Source organism: Bos mutus, chromosome 22 (assembly GCF_027580195.1).
Source record: "Bos mutus isolate GX-2022 chromosome 22, NWIPB_WYAK_1.1, whole genome shotgun sequence".
In the NCBI taxonomy this organism is placed as follows: domain Eukaryota; kingdom Metazoa; phylum Chordata; class Mammalia; order Artiodactyla; family Bovidae; genus Bos; species Bos mutus.
This window is the reverse complement of record NC_091638.1, coordinates 55,601,342-55,619,130: the sequence shown is the minus strand read 5'-3', so window position 1 is coordinate 55,619,130 and position 17,789 is coordinate 55,601,342. Positions and strand designations below refer to the sequence as shown.

Sequence of the window (17,789 nt, the reverse complement as noted above, 5' to 3'; positions counted from 1 at the left end):
AATGCAGGAGATGGACGAGACATGGGTTCGATCCCTGGGTCAGGAAGATCCCCTGGAGAAGGAAATGGCAACCTACTCTAGTATTATTGCCTGGGGAATCCCATGGACAGAGGAGCCTGGCGGGCTACAGTTCATGGGGTCCCAAAAGAGTTGGACATAACTGAGCGACTGAACACAAGAATTTGTATAGAGGGGATTAGACTCTAGAACCTGTTCTGGAATAAAAGGTCAAACCCTCTCCCCACTGCAGAAGAGTCGTTGCTTCTAGCTACTGTCATTGAATCTTCCTGAACTAAACTTGATTTTCATAGAAATAACTTTCTTTTGTGCACTTTTTCTTTTTTCACTTTGGGGATATTTACTTAAACGGTACAATTGCAACCATGCCATCTGGCGTTTCCAGGTCTGGCAAGAAACATGAGTGACTCCTGGAGAGCATACGCCTCACCCGGTGGGAGCAGAAAAGCATGGGGCGTCCTGGAAACCAGCCTGTGGGCTGGGAGCATCCCGCCTCCCGTGGGCACCTGGACCAAGGGGCCGCAGAGTCTATCAATCAGGAGGGTCAGTGAAGGGAAAGCCGGTGAGGGGAGCCTCACTGAATATGTATTATTTTTGAAATGCGCATCACGCCTCTCGCTGCTTAAATCACTTCATCATCGCTCTCTTGGTGCGGTCAGGTTAGTACCAACACTTTCAGTTTTGCTTGCCCAGCACCTCCCGTCTCCTGGTAATGGCCAGTATCTTCCTCCCCTCATGCCAACCATGTTCCTTTTCAGACCCCACCTCTCTGGCTCAATCTGGCTGACCCCCAAATAAGGAAGAGATGCAAGCTGGGCCGTGAGGTCTGGGTCTGGGTCGGGGGCTGGTCCGCGTCAGGTGCCTGAAGCTGCCAGCGGCCACGCTTCCTGCCTGGAGGAAGACGCCCGTCTCCAGGGAGAACACCTGTTCGTGCTGCTCCAAAACTGCAGCTTCGCCCGAGGTTTGCTGGACCCACCTTTCCTTTCATTGTGTTCAGTGCCCCATGACTTCCCTTCGCCTCTCATGACTCAAGCTGAGGGTGTGTCACTTGAAGCCAACAGTGTTCTGGATAATTTAGAAAGGGTACCAGCCATGCAGAGTCTAGATGTAGACTCTACCTGCATCTACCAAGTCCAGATGCAGACAAGGACGAGAAACACTCCTTCCGGGGTGAGAAAAAAAAAAAGTTCACTCACAATTGCTATTCCAAGGTGGTAAAATGACTGGCTTTAGGGGCTTTAGGGAAGCACAGATTACTGGAGACACTATTTCTTGCAGCATTACTAAAGGGGCAGCGAAGAGATGCTTCTGTGCCAGTTGGTTCACCCGGAAGTAGATAAGGCCAGCAGAACTGCCTTATAACACCCTAAAGGGAGGCCACTTCTGCTTCTGGTCAGCCATTTGAGTCCTTTAGGAGGAGGACGCTGAATTTTCTGCTGCAAACTCAAGTCAGCAGCTATCAGGGAAATGGAAGAGTTGGATAAATGGGTAGAAATCTACATACGGGGTGGAGGATGGGGAGCCAGGGCCCCTCATAAAGGCCCGGAACTCAGGTGCAGGCTGAGGGCGGGGGACCGCCCAGGGCCCCAGCAGATTTCTTACGTGCTGGGCAACTGAGCACAAGGTGAAGTGTATTAGTAACCAGGTGAGCCTATTAATACATCATCTAGAGGAGTCTTGGTGAAGCTAAATGTCTCTAGAATGCTAACTTCCACAGCGACAGAGCCTCCACTTTCTGCACTGCTGTGTTCCCAGAGGCTGTGTCCACGCCTGGTACTTTGCCACTGTGCAGTAACGTTTGCTGAACGAACGAATGAAAGAGGCTTACAAAGTTCTTTGTGTGCACTTAGTCGCTCAGCTGTGTCTGACTGTCTGTGACCCCGTGGACTGCAGCCCGCCAGGCTCCTCTGTCCATGGGACTCTCCAGGCAAGAATACTGGAGTGGGTTGCCATGCCCTCCTCCAGGGGATCTTCCTGACCCGGGACTGAACCTGCGTCTCCTGCCTTGCAGGCAGATTCTTTACCACTGCGCTGTCGGTGAAGATGTCTTACAGTGAGTCCTCGGAGGAGGAGCAGAGACTCTTAAACCGCTCCTGCAGGCACTTCCACTCAGACAAAGGCACAGTGAGGGCCGAGGAGGTTTAACACCTGAACCCCCTGTTACTTGGAGCTGTCTCCTGGATCTTAGAACAAGAGCACCGGACAAGGTGATGTCCAAAGTGTCCTCTCGGTTGTCATGTTTTGTTTCTTGGTGATTAGGCACAGTATCAAGCTTCATGATTTTCTTAAAACCACTGAGAAGAATCCTCCTCAGGCTCAGCGTTAAACTGAAGAGCAAGTGTGGGGTGTGAGAGACCAAGTGCCGTCCTGGGCGTCTTTGCTCCGTTATTCACCGTGCAATCTCACACCACAGGCTGGGTCTCCTCACCTGCCTCTCAGCGGATGTGGGATGCCTGTCTTTACAAGGCAGTGAGAAGGGAAAATACTCTGTCGATTAAGCCAAAGCTCTCTCTGAAATCAAAGGTCAGCTTCAAAATGGCTTCGTTTGGGGTTCTTCAGCCCCAGTGGTGCCGTTTCTGACTCCATCACTGTCTTCTATGGTTGTCGTACGTCTGGAGAGAACATATTTCCTAGTTTACACAGAGATGCTGGCTCATCTCTGGCCTTTCTGCCTTTCCCTGTGACCGTCCGACTCCACCTCCCCGGGACTGACTCCCCAGATCCCTGGCTTCATCCTTCTCAAAGTTCTTACTCATAGCCAACCTTGAGAAATACTGATCAATCATGATAGACTCCATTTTATCCTCTGTTCCTGGGTGAGTAACTCATCAAGACTCGAAGAGACAGCCTGCTAATGATGGTGCTGTATGCTCAACGAATATGACAGTTGCCCAAAAATCTTGGGGACGCTGGCCCTGCCAAAAGTGTAAGTCACTCAGTTGTGTCCTACTCTGTGACTCCATGGACTGTAGCCTGCCAGGCTCCTCTGTCCATGGGATTCTCCAGGCAAGAATACTGGAGTGGGTTGCCAAGACCTCCTCCAGGGGATCTTCCCGATCCAGGGATTGAACCCGGGTCTCCTGCATCGCAGGTGGATTCTTTACCGTCTGAGCCACGAGGGAAGCCCAATGGCTGTCAAAACATACTCCCTCACAGGGCCCATCGACAGGACTGAATGGGGTTTGGGCTCACTGGCACCGTGATGCCTGTCTGCCCTTACCACAGCACTTCATAAGCATTACCTCACTGTATGGAAATGATTTGTTAAATTTATATGTCTGTGGCTACAAAAAAAAATTTTTGGAGAAAGAGACTCAAGACTTATTCATCTTTTTATTATGTATCTTGTACAAAGAGAGAATTCAACAGATTGTTGTGCAATGAATTAAGGAACTATGTCAATTATGTGAACCACTCCATTCTCTTCTCTTCTCGAAGGAAAATCATCTCAGAAGCCACAGGGTGCAGAGGGAAGCCCTGACCTTGAACTAGACCATGGCTGGCAAAGACATGCGCTCATGCTTGCCCACGGCAGATGTGACGACTCAGCCATGAACCTCTCTCATCACATCTGAACCAGGCCTGAGACCCCTTCTCAACACAGCTTGCCAGGCAGCCACCCTCCTGAATGAGTCAGCTGGCACCCCTGATACAGATGAAAGATACTTGAAGACAAGGTGGTGGGTGGTGGATGTATGATGTGGCTTCACGAACACTGAGATGAGGGAAAGAATGCCTAGACGGAGCCCACACTGTTCCTTTAAAATGCAACATGCCACCTTAAAACAATGCGAGAAGAACCGCTTAACTCAGTGAGCAACAACTGACCCGCCGAATTGGGTAGCGTGGCTAAGGTGGCTGCCTAAGGTCTACCTGGTAATTGTTGCTTTAAACGAGACACTCTGTCCTGAGATGGCTCGGACCCTGGGAGTTGAGCTATGTGACTGGTGCCAAGTGAAATCTCCGCATGATCTCAGAGGTGAGAGAGGCAGCACGGTGCAGTGGGTAAGACCACAGGCCTGAGAGTGCTGTTCCTACCTCACAGAGCGGTTTTAAGGATTTGATATGTTACTATTAGATAAGGAGCTTGGAACAGTGACTGGCACGTAAGTACGAAAAAAGTAAGCATCAGCTGCTATTATTTTGTGTGGTGGTCTGGTGAAAGTCCCCCCAAACAACTAGTAAAATAGCCACTATCGATCATTAACTGATGGCTATTGCCTTGGTGATATAAGAGGCTCTTCGAACAGGCCTGGCAGGCTGACAAGCTGCCTGCATTCCCCATGGCCGCCGTCCACAGCCAATCACCCTGGCTGTTATCAGACAAGGAAGACGGGGCAGCCCATTGCCTCCCTATTCACTCTGGCTGCCAGGAACCACGGACTTACACTCCATGTTCAACTCCGGAAGCTTCCCTTAGTTTATGTTTCCTAAAAAAATGACTCTAAGAACAGAAAACTTGGCTCTTGTCCTTTTAATCTCATCCTAAAGGCTTTTAGATTCAGTTATGTCTATGGTTTTGACTATAACGATCTTAAATATTCTTTTTAGAATCAGGTAGAATGTACATAAATATAAGGAAAAAACATAACTGTCAGAGTCTTCATGCTGAATGCCAGCCAAGACATGAGTTTGAGGTGACATATTACATTTTTGTATATTACACGTACCACAGTCCTCTTGGAAAACAGGGCAAATCTTATGTAACATTCTGCAGAGACACCAAAACAGACTCATTTTATGGTCGTGGTTCATCATTAAAAATGTCACACACACACCTCTACCCTACATTTCCCCATGATCACTGCTCCTTCGACAGAAAGTGAAGCTGGAATCAGAGAAGCTATCAGTTGCGCCAAAGAGAGATTGTTGTTGAAACCAGTTTTCTTCTCATCCTCTATCCTGATTCGCAGAATCAAAGAGCTCACTGACTGCAATTCTCTCTCTTTACAGAGGACACTGAGACCCAGAGAGAAGTGACTAGCTTAAGGTCACAGAGTGGGTTAATGGTTGAGCTGAAAGTCAAACCTAAATCTGTCAGGCTTCTGTTCTAAGACGCCAACATTCCTCTCTAGACAACTTAAATAGAAAATGAGGGTGTTTAGTCTTCAATTTTGAAATTCTTGAAATTTGTTGTTTTATTATAGCAAAATAGAGGGCTTTAAAAAAAAAATCAAGGCAATAGATCCATAAAAAAATAGGTCAAAGTTCTCTGGGAAATATTTCTGTTGTAAAAAGGCTTTACAGTTAAGGCCTTTACCGTGCGTCATTCATGTAGAATCACGGGCCCATTCTAAAACCAGGAAATCGGATTGCTCATTTATCCAGTGTATGCTTAATGGTTAATTACTACATGAGGCAATGTGCTGGATCCTGAGACTATACAATTAAGAAATGTCCCTGGGGACTTCCCTGGTCATCGGTGGTTAAGACTCCGTGCTACCAACACACCGGGTCAGGTTCGATCCCTGGTCGGGGAGTTAAAATCGCACATGCTGTGCAGTGTGGCCAAAAGATTTTTAAAAAATCCTCAAAAAACTTTTGTGGCCTCAAAAAATCCTTCCTGACCCAACCCTCCAAGTGGCCAAGAACAACTGCTAAGAGGGGCATGAGCTGAAAGCTACCTGTCACTCCTGAACTAGTATGGTCATTACGTGTCTATTAAATCCTATACAACGTGAGGTTATTATACTTGCTGGAACCCTGATTTCCCTCCATTAGAATGTAAACTCTTTCATGCATTTAGCACTGATTAAACTGGGAAGAACAACTCTTCTAGGTGCTGGGAGAACCCCTGATAACAATGCATGAAGGACCAATTATACCCCCAAGGAGAGACCCCGGGTGTCTCCCACGTGAAATGTCCCTTTCATCCCTGGAAGCTCAGCCCTCTGCCTCCTGCCCGTCATCACCCACGGCCGCCATCTGCTGCTGGAGAATCAACAGAGGTGCCGCGCTACTCACTTCAAAGCTGCTGCTTATCATGCCCAGTGATTTACCAACTGAGAGAAGGACCAGTTACTGACAGTGCCGCCGCCAGAGTACAGTTCTTCCTAGCAGAAGAGTTGGGGAAAGACAACAACAACAACAAACTTTTGATCTCGCCTTAAGGTGGACCCAAAGGCAGCTGCAGCACCTCCCTTTTATAAACCTGGCATGGGTCCTCCTCTTTGTGGAAGCGGTTCTTCTCCAGGTTTGATCAAGGGAGGAAGAGCAGGAAGACGGCTTTTCCTCTTAATGGCTTTTACTGCGTCTGTAAACATTGTAATTGTTGGTGATAAGTGAGCAAGGGCCCTGGGAAGTCCTGCGCAGGGAGGTACGGTCATGCCCCAGAGCTGACCTGTCTCCACAGCACAGGGCGCTGCACAGTGTCGTCCGGAAGGAGACGCGGTGGAAACTGAGCCTGCTTAGTGCCCTGAAATACACCTCTCTCAGGCTGCTCACACCTGGGGCGGCTGTACACTAAAGTCCTGCATTTGCAGACAGGTCCCCCTCTCTACTCCTGGGGCCTGGAAAGGCCGGACACTGTTAGAAAAGAGAGTAGAAGCAGCATAAACAGGAAGAGGTGACAAAAATCAGGGTTAAAGAAGGAAGGGAACTTTGCAAGTCTCTGCCTCTTTGTACATTTTCACGTCCAAGGAGTGGTTGTGTTTCTGGTTGGGAGACATGGTGGTTGGGGACTGGGTGGAGTATAAAGAAAAATGGGCTTATTTCCCCTCCCTGCCCCCAGGAGTTTAGATCCCCTAAGGAAGGAAGATACAGCGTCTTGGAGGCATGTTCTGAGTCTTGTGCATGTCTGTATCTCTGCAGCAGCGCTGTTCTCAAGAGCTTTCTGCAACAATGAAAATGTTCTCTGTTCTGTCCAGTTCCACCAGCCACCTGTGGCTACTGAACACTTGAGATGTGAAGGGTGTGACTTTAGATCCGAAGCTTTTTAAAATTGAATTTCCACCAATTTAAATATGCAGTTAAAGAGGCACATGTGGCTAGCGGCTGCTGTACTGGGCAGTGCGGTCCTGTAAGATCCAGCACCAGACTCGGTTCCTCATGAGTGTTCAATAAACATCTGTTCAACTGAATGAGACTTTGTGCAGTAAATACATACTGAGCTTCCTCTGCATGCCAGGCACTCTGCCAGGTGCTGGGGCTGACTGAGATGCTGCCCCTGAATGAGTTGGAACTCCTGGTTGTGAGCGACAGGAAACTTAACCTTGCTTCTGTTGTTCAGTCGCTAAATCGTGTCTGACTCTTTGCGACCCCATGGACTGCAGCAGGCCAGGCTTCCCTGTCCTTTACCCTCTCCCGGAGCTTGCTCAAACTCGTGTCCATTGAGGCGATGAAGCCACCCAACCATCTCATCCTATGTGGCCCCCTTGACCTTGCTTTACTCAAGGCAAAAGGAGAGCCCGCTCACAGGCCGAGAGAGCAAGATAATGGCACCCTCACGGCAGCTCAATTTGAGACTCGGAGGATAAGGCCGTGACTGTCCTCACCCTTTCCCTCTCTCACCTCAGGGAGACTCAACTCTCTTCCATGTGTGGTTTCCACGTGCAAACTGGCTCTCCCCTCAGGAGCACTAGAAGGCTGCCCCCGGCCCAGAGCTCATGCTGGCAACGCCCCCAGTCCTAGCCCCGCCTCCCAGCCCAAGTCTCATTGGATCCCACGGCTGTCACTGGGTCATATGCCTATTTCTGCACCAATCATCATGACCGGCGGAATACGAGGGCGTGACTATCCGGGCCTTCAATTACAGACTCCAATCATGAGCCAAAGGGGTTACTCCACCAGAAAAAGCACATGGGATGAGAGCAGAGGTCCAGGATGGGCTCTTAGACTAAAATCAATAGGGAAAGAGGGAATTTTGCTAAGGAGCAAAAACAACATAGATCCATTCTAGTCTCTACTTCAAAGGGCTCAGTGTCTCTCTAGGGAAATTTTAAATAAGAATGCTGGTTGGTCAGATCTGCTGGCCAGATAGAGAAGAAAGTACTAAAGAGGAAGAGCTACATTTGGCAAGGTCTAGGTTGAAATGTTATAGTAACGTTTAATGACACAAAATTTCCTCTGATGCTGTCTACTTTTTCATAGATAAGTCTCACGAAACCCGTGTGGCCAAGGTGCCACCTGTGAGACCTAGATGTCTGGAGAAGGGATGGGGGCCTGCTGTCTGCAGCCTTCCTCAGATTCGGGGTTCCGAAGTCTCCCCCTGTGCTCCCCTGTCTCCCGGCTCAGGGCGTGCTTGGGCCTCAGAAAGTCCTGCCGTGTGTGGATGCAGGCGGAGCAGACGAAGCGCGGCCCACCCAGGGAAGGGACACACATTGCCAATTCACACAATGCAATGTGAATTGTCTATTTTCATAAGGGCTACTCCGAGAAAGATTATTTGTGGGCAGGATGACTCATGGGAGAGCCAGATGAATTCGCCCCACAGAGAAGACAAAGGGCTTGGAACATCGCTGAGATGAGAGAAATTAGCCAGAACAGCTGCAGTACTTTAGGGTCTTTTAAATAGCCTCCTTCTCCACCCATTTCGAGCTGCACTCTCTCACTCATTAAACACAGGCCGAGGTTTTCCTTTTGTTGGCTCCAAGGGCTAGCAGAGGTTGGGAAATATTCTTTTCAGCAAGCGCATCTTTTTATCCCTCTGAGCTCTCTGGGATTATCTTTTTTTTTTTTTTTTTGAGATGATGATTCTGGACTACTCTGAGAACTACTCTGAAATTTCTTGGCTTTTTTCTAGGTGGGAAAAAAAAGTTAATAAAGGTTGTGGACCACACTTTTCATGTCTCAAGGACGGTCAGGGCTCAGGCCACATGGCAAGAAGGCCCATGACTCGATCTGTTCTCTTCTCCTGGGACCCAGAAAACTTGCAGCCCCCCTCAACGTCAAACTGACCACCCCTCCTTTAACTGTACAACGAATCTTCCAGTTTGAGCGTGGCTCTCTTTAGGCAGGGCTTCTCTCGTGGCTTGGTGATAAAGAATCTGCCTGCAATGCAGGAGACAGAGGAGATGTAGGTTTGATCCCTGGATCAGGCAGATCCCCTGGAGAAGGAAATGGCAACCCACTCCAGTATCAGTGCCTGGGAAATCCCTCGGACAGAGGAGCATGCTGAACTATTGTCCATGGAGTTGCAAAACAGTTGGACAGGACTGAGCTACTAAACAATAACAACTCTTCAGGCATGGGCTGTAGGTACTCCATGCTTGGTAAGCAAGGAAGAGCTGTTTGTTTTCAACATCCTTTCTGGGTTTTAATAGACTGCTCAGTTCAGCGGTAAGTGGGCCTTGTCCCCCGCTGGAATGGCACTGTGCTTCCTGGAGCCCAGGAGGCTGGACACTTTCAGCAGACAAGAAGTGGTCCTCCAGTGGGCTGGCAGCGGACACACAGTCAGTGCTCAGTGAATGCTGGTGAATTGTGGAACACTGTTGGCAACTTGGAAATGCTACTGTGCATAAAATATACTGAAGAGAATGGGTCTGGACACTAGTATCTGCAATTATTTGTGTTTCAGAAAAGTGTTCATCTCCTCTCTATAAACCTCAGTTCCCCAGTGCTAACAACTGTTCAACCCTAAGGTGACTCAGCTTTTAAAATGGTCCTTATTATGGATCTCAAGCCTATGTAATAACTAGTTAGTTGATAATGTAAACACAGCTTGGTAAGTGGTCCTCTGTTCCTCAAGGGTTAACTCGCTAGGACTCTAACAGATCACATCAGCATGAATGAGTCTGCTTTTTAGAATGCCCTGCTCTTACCCCTTTCAGCTGTGTAATGTTCTGCCTTCTCATTCATTTTATTTTATTTTTTATGTCAAAAACTATTTTATTACAGCACTGGTGGTGATAATAAAATCAGAAATAATCTAAACATCCATCAACAGAGAAATGGAAAAATAACACGAAGTAACATATATACAAGAGAATATGATACTAGAGTTTAAAAAAATTTTTTTTAAAGATAAAAGCATTAGACCTATATTTAGCAACATGGACAGGTCTTTAAAGCATCGGGTTGCATGAAAAATTCAAGTTGCAAAACACAGCTTATGCAACTTATGTACTGTTTGTAAACACCCGGAAAATCCAGTTCACTCAACATAAAATACAGAAGTGAGGGCACGCACTAGTAGCGGTGGTTTCCCTTGGGAAGGCGAGGGCACTCAAGGGCGGCTTCATCTGTAACATTTCTTTCACCTTAAAGAAAGAAAAGCTTGAAGCAAACAATACCAAGGGCAGTACTGCCTGGCATGAACGTTAAGTGTCTGCCGCATTCATGTTTGTTGCTGCTTTTCAAGTTGACAGACTTTAAGGGAAGTTTCAGATTTGCAGAACATTGAGCAGAGTTCCACGTGTTGTCTCCTCAAGCCTCACAGTTTCCTTATTATTAACCTCCTGCGTTAGTGCGGCACACTTCTTACAGCCGATGGGAACACTCATGATACGTTATTATTAACTCCAGTCCGTATTTCACATTGGGGTTCACTCTGTTTTTATCGTTCTGAGGGTTCACATGTGCCCATCACTACAGTGTTATACAAAATATGTCATGAAAACCTCCTTTGGGCCACCTACTTAACCCTTCCTTCCTCCTCCTGAGCCCCTGACAACCACTGATCTTTAACTATTTCTATAGTTTTGCCTTTTCCAGAATGTCATATCACCGAGTAATTACACAGTAAGCAGCCTTTTCAGATTGAGGCCTTTCACTGAGCAACATGCATTTAAAGCTCCTCCACATCTCATCTCTTTTTACTGCTGAATAATATTCCACTGTATGAATGTATCTGTGTTTTTTCATTTTTAAATCCATTCACCTACTGAAGGACACCTTGGTTGCTTCCAGTCTGGGTGGCTATATTATACAGCTCCCCTAAACACTCAAGTGCAGGTTTTTGTGGGGACATAAGTTCCCAACCCCTTTGAATACCTAGGAGCACAATCCTGAATCATAAACTAAGAACAGACGACTTGTTTTGTAAGAAGCTGCCTGACTGTCTTCAAAAAGGCCTGTGCCGTTTTATTTTACATCCCCACCAACAACAAGTTCTCATTCATTTTAAAATTAAATTTGTTGAGATACAACTCACATGCCACATAATTCATAGACCATACGATTCACCCGTTTAAAGTGTAAAGTTCTGTGGTTTACATGTCTTCATGGAATTGAGAAACCATCACCACTATCTAATTCCAGGACATTTGCATCATCCCCCAAACACCCAGGACCCATCCTGATTTCTCCCAGCTCTCCCTTCACCCCCACCATCTCCTGACAACCACTCATCTGTTTTATGTCTATAAATTTGCTTATGCTGGCTATTTCATATAAATGGAATCTCATTCATTAAAAACAAAAAAATTCTTGTTATTTTCTGGGGCATGCTAGCTTCCATGCCAGATGCTGGAATCACAGACTGGAGTAAAACCTAGCGTCTGCCTTCTAGCTGCTCACAGTCCAAGAATAAACATTTGCAGACCTCCCAGGGTTCTCTCTTGGCCACAACAGCCACACTCGCGTTAGCTGGCTGAGGCCCGTGTACCAGTCGGACGCGCGGGCCAGGAGGCCCGTCACTTCCCTTTGGGTTTAGCGCTGCTGGGTAGATGCTACCCAGGGATCCATCTCACTGGATGCTGATCAGGCCTACAAATGTTCCCCTTTATCGCTACTGATCAAGCAGATAGACTTGACCTATCCTTTTCCAAAGACGCCCTCCTTGGTAATGACTCAGGACCGTTAGCCTGTTTTCAAATACAGCCAGTTTGTCATCTTCCTGCCACTAAGATCAAAGGAATGCTTCCCCTGGGCTTCCAGTAAGGTGCTTGCGATGTTCCCCTGCGATAATGACTGGACTCAGCACACATCAGAGTGGGTATACTGAGGTCTCCCTGCACATCCTGAAATCAGGCTAGCCTCGGAGAATGGAATCAGGAGAACTGACACATGCTGGAGGACCCTGGCCACGTGTCGAAGTCAGTCTACTGGAGAGATTGCAGAAAAGCAGTTGAGGATATGGGGGGCTTCCCATGTCAATCAAAGTGACACAGGAGCCATGTCAGGAGACACATTTTAACTAAGAAAGCGAAAATCTACACAACTCTAGAAGATTGTTCATAGGTGGTATCAGGTTCCATGTGGAGTCTGAAAAAGGGAGCCCAGGGTTTCTGCAACCATTTGTTCGTGTGTCTGCCTTTGTCCAGAGATTAGCAAGATGATCTTACTGGAAAGCAAAACCCTTCAGCTCCTGGGGGATCACAGGTCCATGAGGTGATCATGAAACCTCCCAACTACTAACTGTCTCCCCATGTATGGACGGGAAGTGGCAGACAGAACAAATGTGACACTGTGTTTTATATTTCAGTTTCTTATGAGTTTGGCTATCGGGAGTTAGTCTTCAAGCTCTGGCAAGATTGAGTTTCTGACCCAAAAGGGTAGGACGCATGCACCGTGACGATCCACCAAAGCACCTATCCGGAGAAGACAGGTTTAGGAGAGGTAAAAACCATGGTCCAACATACAGGGCCTGCCATTTAGAACAGGAATTTAACTAACTCTAAGGCAAGTCTAACAACTAGATATTGTAAGGTAATAGTTAAAAACACAGGTTTTGGAGCCAAATGACTTGGCTCCAACACTTACTAGCTATGTCAACTTGGGCAACTTAGCCTCTAGGCACCTTGATTTCCTCATCTGTGAAATAAAATGCTTGTAAAGACTAAATAAGATAACCCAAACAAATGCTCACTAAGACATCTGGAACACAGCAAGCTCTCAGAAGTTAGCCATCACATCACCATCGTCTGAAGGACGACCAGACCACCCTTTGAGATGGGGAGCCCCCCGGAGCTCAACTGGCAGAGATCTCTCAACTGGGGGCCAAATATAAACTTGATGTCGCTGAATTTACTTCAACTCCAGGACTTCCAATGAGCTCTAAGCCCCTAAAGCTCTTACATACAATTCAAAACAAGAATGTGGTCTCAGCAGTTGATGCGTCTTTTTTACATAAAACCTCTTCTTGCCGTCCAACCGATGGATACTTTCCTGAGGACTTATGTGCACAGCACCTGTTAGCCAATGAGAATGGGAAAGGTGGTCCTTTCCTTCAAGAAGCTGAACATCTAACTGAGAAGAGGAGATGAGAGAACCAGTGATGCAAGCGTGCATGCTGGATTCAGGCCGACTGTCCATTCGGTGCTTGCCTTTTCACTGGAGGGACAGGGTAGTCTGTGTCCAGAATCGCTCCATTCTAAGGAACACGAGGAGTGTGTTAGTAAACTAAGCTGCGATCGGTCACATTGCCTCTCCCTCCCTCTCTCTGTCTCGGTCTCCTCCCACTCCCTTCACGGGACAACAAAGTAGTGTGACGGCTCTGTGGCCTTTCAATCTCAGATTCCCAGGCGGTGCTGGCTGGACCACGGCAGCACTGGTGAAGGCAGACACGCAGCTTCTGTGCTTTGACTTCCCAGGACAGTAAAGGTTGCCCATTATTTACTTGTAAAGTGTGAAAGTGTTAGTTGCTCAGTTGTGTCTTAACTCTCTGCGACCCCATGGACTGTAGCCCACCAGGCTCCTGTGTCCATGGAATTCTCCAGATGAGAATACTGGAGTGGGTAGCTATTCCCTTCTCCGGGGGATCTTCCAGACCCCGGGATCGAACCCGGGTCTCCCACATTGCAGGCCCATTCTTTACCATCTGAGCCACCATAAAGACTGCTGATGCCCCCCTCCTCTCATCTGTAGACTCAGTGAGGGAGAAGGAAAGTGGGCTTTCTTCATGTGACCCCAGGAGGTTATTAATATTCACTGACTGAAGTAGGTTCACCCAAGGCTATTACAATCAGCATATGTAAGAAAAACCCCTGATCTTCTGTTAAAAAACCACCTCCACTTTCTAGTGACACTTTCTTTTTGTGACATTTGAACCACAGTTCCAGACTTCCTTTAGGTTCCGTGGGATCCGGCTGCTGCATTTTAAGTATATTACTCTCCCTTAACACATCAGGTAAGGGAGAGAGGCCCCGGGGGTCTGTCTTGCACTCTGGACGAGCAGCCGGGGCCAGCGACACCAGGAGGCTCCTCTCAGTGGGACAGTCGCCAGTTTACTGATTGCTCTTTTGCCTCGAGAAATTCACAGCACCTTCGGGCAAGAGGGGACAGCAGTGTGGTGTTTATTGAAATCTACATCTGGTAGCAATTTGTCCAACAGCAACCAGCTTTCCCCCCCCCGTCCTTTTCTTCAAGTCAGTGATCCACAGGGGCCCATAATGCTCCACAACTGTTCACTTGTGTGAGGCCTGCACCGCGTCGTTTATGTCCCTAATTACAGATCTGGGTTCATCAGCAAGTTTCAGCATGGTAAGGACTTTTTTTTAGACTACAGTGGAGACTGAGGGCTCGTGTCCCGAGGCAGCAACGTGGACTGGCCGTCCCCATTTGGGCTGAAAGAGGCGGCCTCATGCCGGCCTCTGGCCCCACGTTTGGCCAGCACAGATGGCCTGAGTGGTCCCCTTCCCCACTCTATGAGGTGTGGCCTCTCGATGCTGCACAGACGCTTGGGAGAAGGGAGAGCTGAGTTCTAACTGACAATGAGAAATGGCTGTGCTGTGGAGAAAGGAGCAGCCCAAGCTCCAATCTCAGGCAAAACTCTTTCTTCCTTTAGGGGGTGGTGGTGGTGAGGGAAGCTGAGCAGCTAGTTGTTTGCTGAAGGACTTGCTGAGCAGAGAGTTCTTTTATGGAACCTGTAGTTTGGTGAGAAGATGGCGTAAATCTAGAAAGCAGAATGTGTCAAGCTTGTGTGTGGGGGGAATATCTGGTAACTGGAATGCCCATATTTACAATGAAGACCCCAGAGGAAAGCAGAACTGTTTAGGACGGACGAGAACAGACGGAGCAGGGTGGACTTGGGATGGGCTTCTAAACATGTGCCCAGCTACGCGTTACCAGTCTCAGGAAGGTCTGGCCTGTTCCTCTTTGGATCCACATCCAGCGATGAGATTGGAAAGGGGTCAATAAATTATTTGCTGACCAACAGGAGCCAGGCTTAAGTAGGAACAATATTACTAAAAATATACATTATAGAATATTTTGCATCCCCGTCCCTCTATGCTCTCCCAGAACTAAGGTGAGAAGCAAGATGGATCAAAATGAAGATTTCAGAACTGAGAATCAATTTAATTTTACAGTATCAAAACATGGAAACCCCCCAAGTACAACACAGAGCAGCTGTTATGTTTGCAAGTGAGAAGGGTCAGCTGTAAAAATACAGCCCCTAGGATCGGGGTCACAGGCCAAACGGCGAACACACCTCCCAGGCTCCCAGGACCCTCCGCTGCGGTCAGGAAGTCTGGGCCAGCGGCTCTCCACTTCCTCATCCCCACTTTCTCTCTCACAGGCTGAAAAATCCCTCCTCCCCAACAAAATGCACTCCTGTATCTTAATGCTTTTATAATTCAAAGTCACACACAAACTGCCGAGGAGGAGAGCTTTAGGACGGGACAAGCTGTTCAGTATGCCATTCCACAGGAGACGACAGAATTCGGGGGGTGGCGATGGTGGTGGGGGAACAACTTGATAGCTTAGCTGGTCAAGGTCGTCTCAGTGGTTTAAACGTTGTATTCCCGTTTGGCTTCCGGGAGTCCCATTCCTACCTCCTCAAAGCCGCAGGCACTGGGGACCCTATGCGGGGGTGGGCTGGCCATCAGGACTGCCTCCGTCAGACCAGCATGCCCAGGAGATAATCTCAACTGGAAGAGGCCTGTGTGGGGCGGCAGGACAGCGGGGATACTGCCTAACGGGAGAAGTGTGTCTCCTCACGTAGAGATGAGGCTGCAAAGAGAGCTTAACAGATATGCTCAAGTTTCTAAACCAAGGGACTGATGCTTAATTGTTATTTCAAAAACTGCTTATGTATAAAGATACAAACTTAAGGAGAAAGCAAATAACGACTTAAAAGGTGCCTTTAAAACCCTGTGAACTATTGGGGAATTTTGAGTTCGTGTTGGATTTTAGGTGGTGTTATGGAATTATTGTTCTTTATTCTGTGATGACAACAGCATTCCATTTACATAGAAGAGTGTCTGTATGTTTACCAGATTCAAAAAAAAAATATAGGGGAGGGAGTGTCACTGTATACGGAACTTGCTTTCAAACAGTTCAGGAAAAGAGAAAACGGAATACGCATGTGATGTGTGTGGAAAGAAAGAGCAAGAGATAGATAAGCAGGTGTGGCGAAACATGAATAGACGAATCCAAGAGGAAGGTACTGGGTATTCATTTTACTTTTCTGTAAGCTTTTATGTATGTTTGAGACTTCTCACACACACACACAAATATCTTGGGGAAAAAATAAAATCCTGTAACAAAGAGTGAAATTTTAAAGATTCAGAGGCAGGTTGGGATTTGGATCTTTCCAATGCCCACTTCAACTTAAACAACAGACCACAGGGCACTCCTGTCTTCCCTTCACCCCTCCATCAGGGGCTGACCCTGACTTTCTCCTCCTAAGGAGCCCACAAGGGAGGCAGTTGACCAGTGGACTCTGTGGTGTTAGAGAAGACTCTTGAGAGTCCCTTGGACTGCAAGGCGATCCAACCAGTCCACCCTAAAGGAAATCAACTCTGAATATTCATTGAAGGACTGATGCTGAAGCTGAAGCTCCAATACTTTGGCCACCTGATGCAAAGAGCCGACTCACTGGCAAAGACCCTGATGCTGGGAAAGACTGAGGGCAGGAGGAGGAAGCGACAGAGGATGAGATGGCTGAACGGCAGTTAAAGCAAACCCAGGGAGACAGTGAAGGACAGGGAAGCCTAGCGTGCTGCAGTTCGTGGGTTTGCAAGAGTCAGACACAACTCAGCAACTGAACAACGGGAACTCAACAAAGTATTTACTGGCTCCCGGTGGCAGGAGAAAGGGTTGAATGAGGTGTGCAGAGACCATGGCTTGAAAACGAAGGCACAGTAAGAATGGAAGAAATCGTTGTCACATCTACACCAAGTTCACTCTTAAAATGGGCTCGTTGTCACAAACAGAAAATCCCCACAACCACCAGGACCCAGACAGTGAGAGGAGGAGACAGAAGCCGGGGAGCGCCAAGCATGTGCCTCGGGGCCAGGTGCTTGCTTTCTCTTCAAAAATATTTAATGGAGAAAAAATTTACATGCCACACAATTCACCCGTTAATGTGAATTATTCAAAGGTTTTAGCACATTCACAAGGTGCAATCATTATCACGATCCAAGAAGGGAACACTAATCAGAAAGAAGCCCTTACCCAGAGGCAGTCACTCTTCGTTCCCCCCCAAGTCTCCACACACACCCCACCTCCCAGCAAAGCCTAATCTGCTCTGACTCCATGGACTGTTCAATCCTGGACATTTCGTACAAATGAAACACTGTAACAGGTGGCCATTTGTGACTGGCCTCCTTCACTCAGCATGACGATTGCAAGGTTCATCCTTCATCCACCTTATAACATGCGCCTTTCTTTTTTTATCACCAAATAAGACTCCACTGTGATTCCAAGCTCACATCCGCATTTGACCGGTCCGCTCACCAGGTGCGGGGCCTGTGGGTGGTTCCTGCCTTCTGGCGATTATGGTCAAGAGTGCTGTTATAAACGTGTGTGTACGAGTTTCTATGTGAACAGTAGTTTTCATTTCTCTTGTTTATACACCTAAAAGGGGAAGAACAGAGCCATATGGTAACTCTATTTAACTTTCTGAGGAACTGCCAGACTGCTTTCCAAAGTGACTGCACCATTTTACACTC

At 47.6% G+C, this 17,789-nt stretch overlaps 1 protein-coding gene across 9 annotated transcripts in view; it reads right to left on the bottom strand.

The window, feature by feature from the left end:
- Positions 1-17,789, bottom strand: part of ATG7 (autophagy related 7) — a 274,172-nt gene that overhangs the window by 96,429 nt on the left and 159,954 nt on the right. For 4 of the 9 annotated variants that reach the window (XM_070360438.1, XM_070360439.1, XM_070360440.1 and 1 more), the window contains exon 19: positions 9,756-13,267. The exons of 2 other annotated variants lie outside the window; for them this stretch is intronic. In XM_070360438.1, coding sequence (XP_070216539.1) covers positions 13,193-13,267 — 75 coding nt within the window. In that variant the 3' untranslated portion in view covers positions 9,756-13,192. Of the gene's footprint in view, positions 1-3,395; positions 13,268-14,774; positions 17,695-17,789 lie in introns of those variants that run through there. 3 more of the 9 variants (XM_070360444.1, XM_070360437.1, XM_005896116.2) reach the window with 3 other exon arrangements.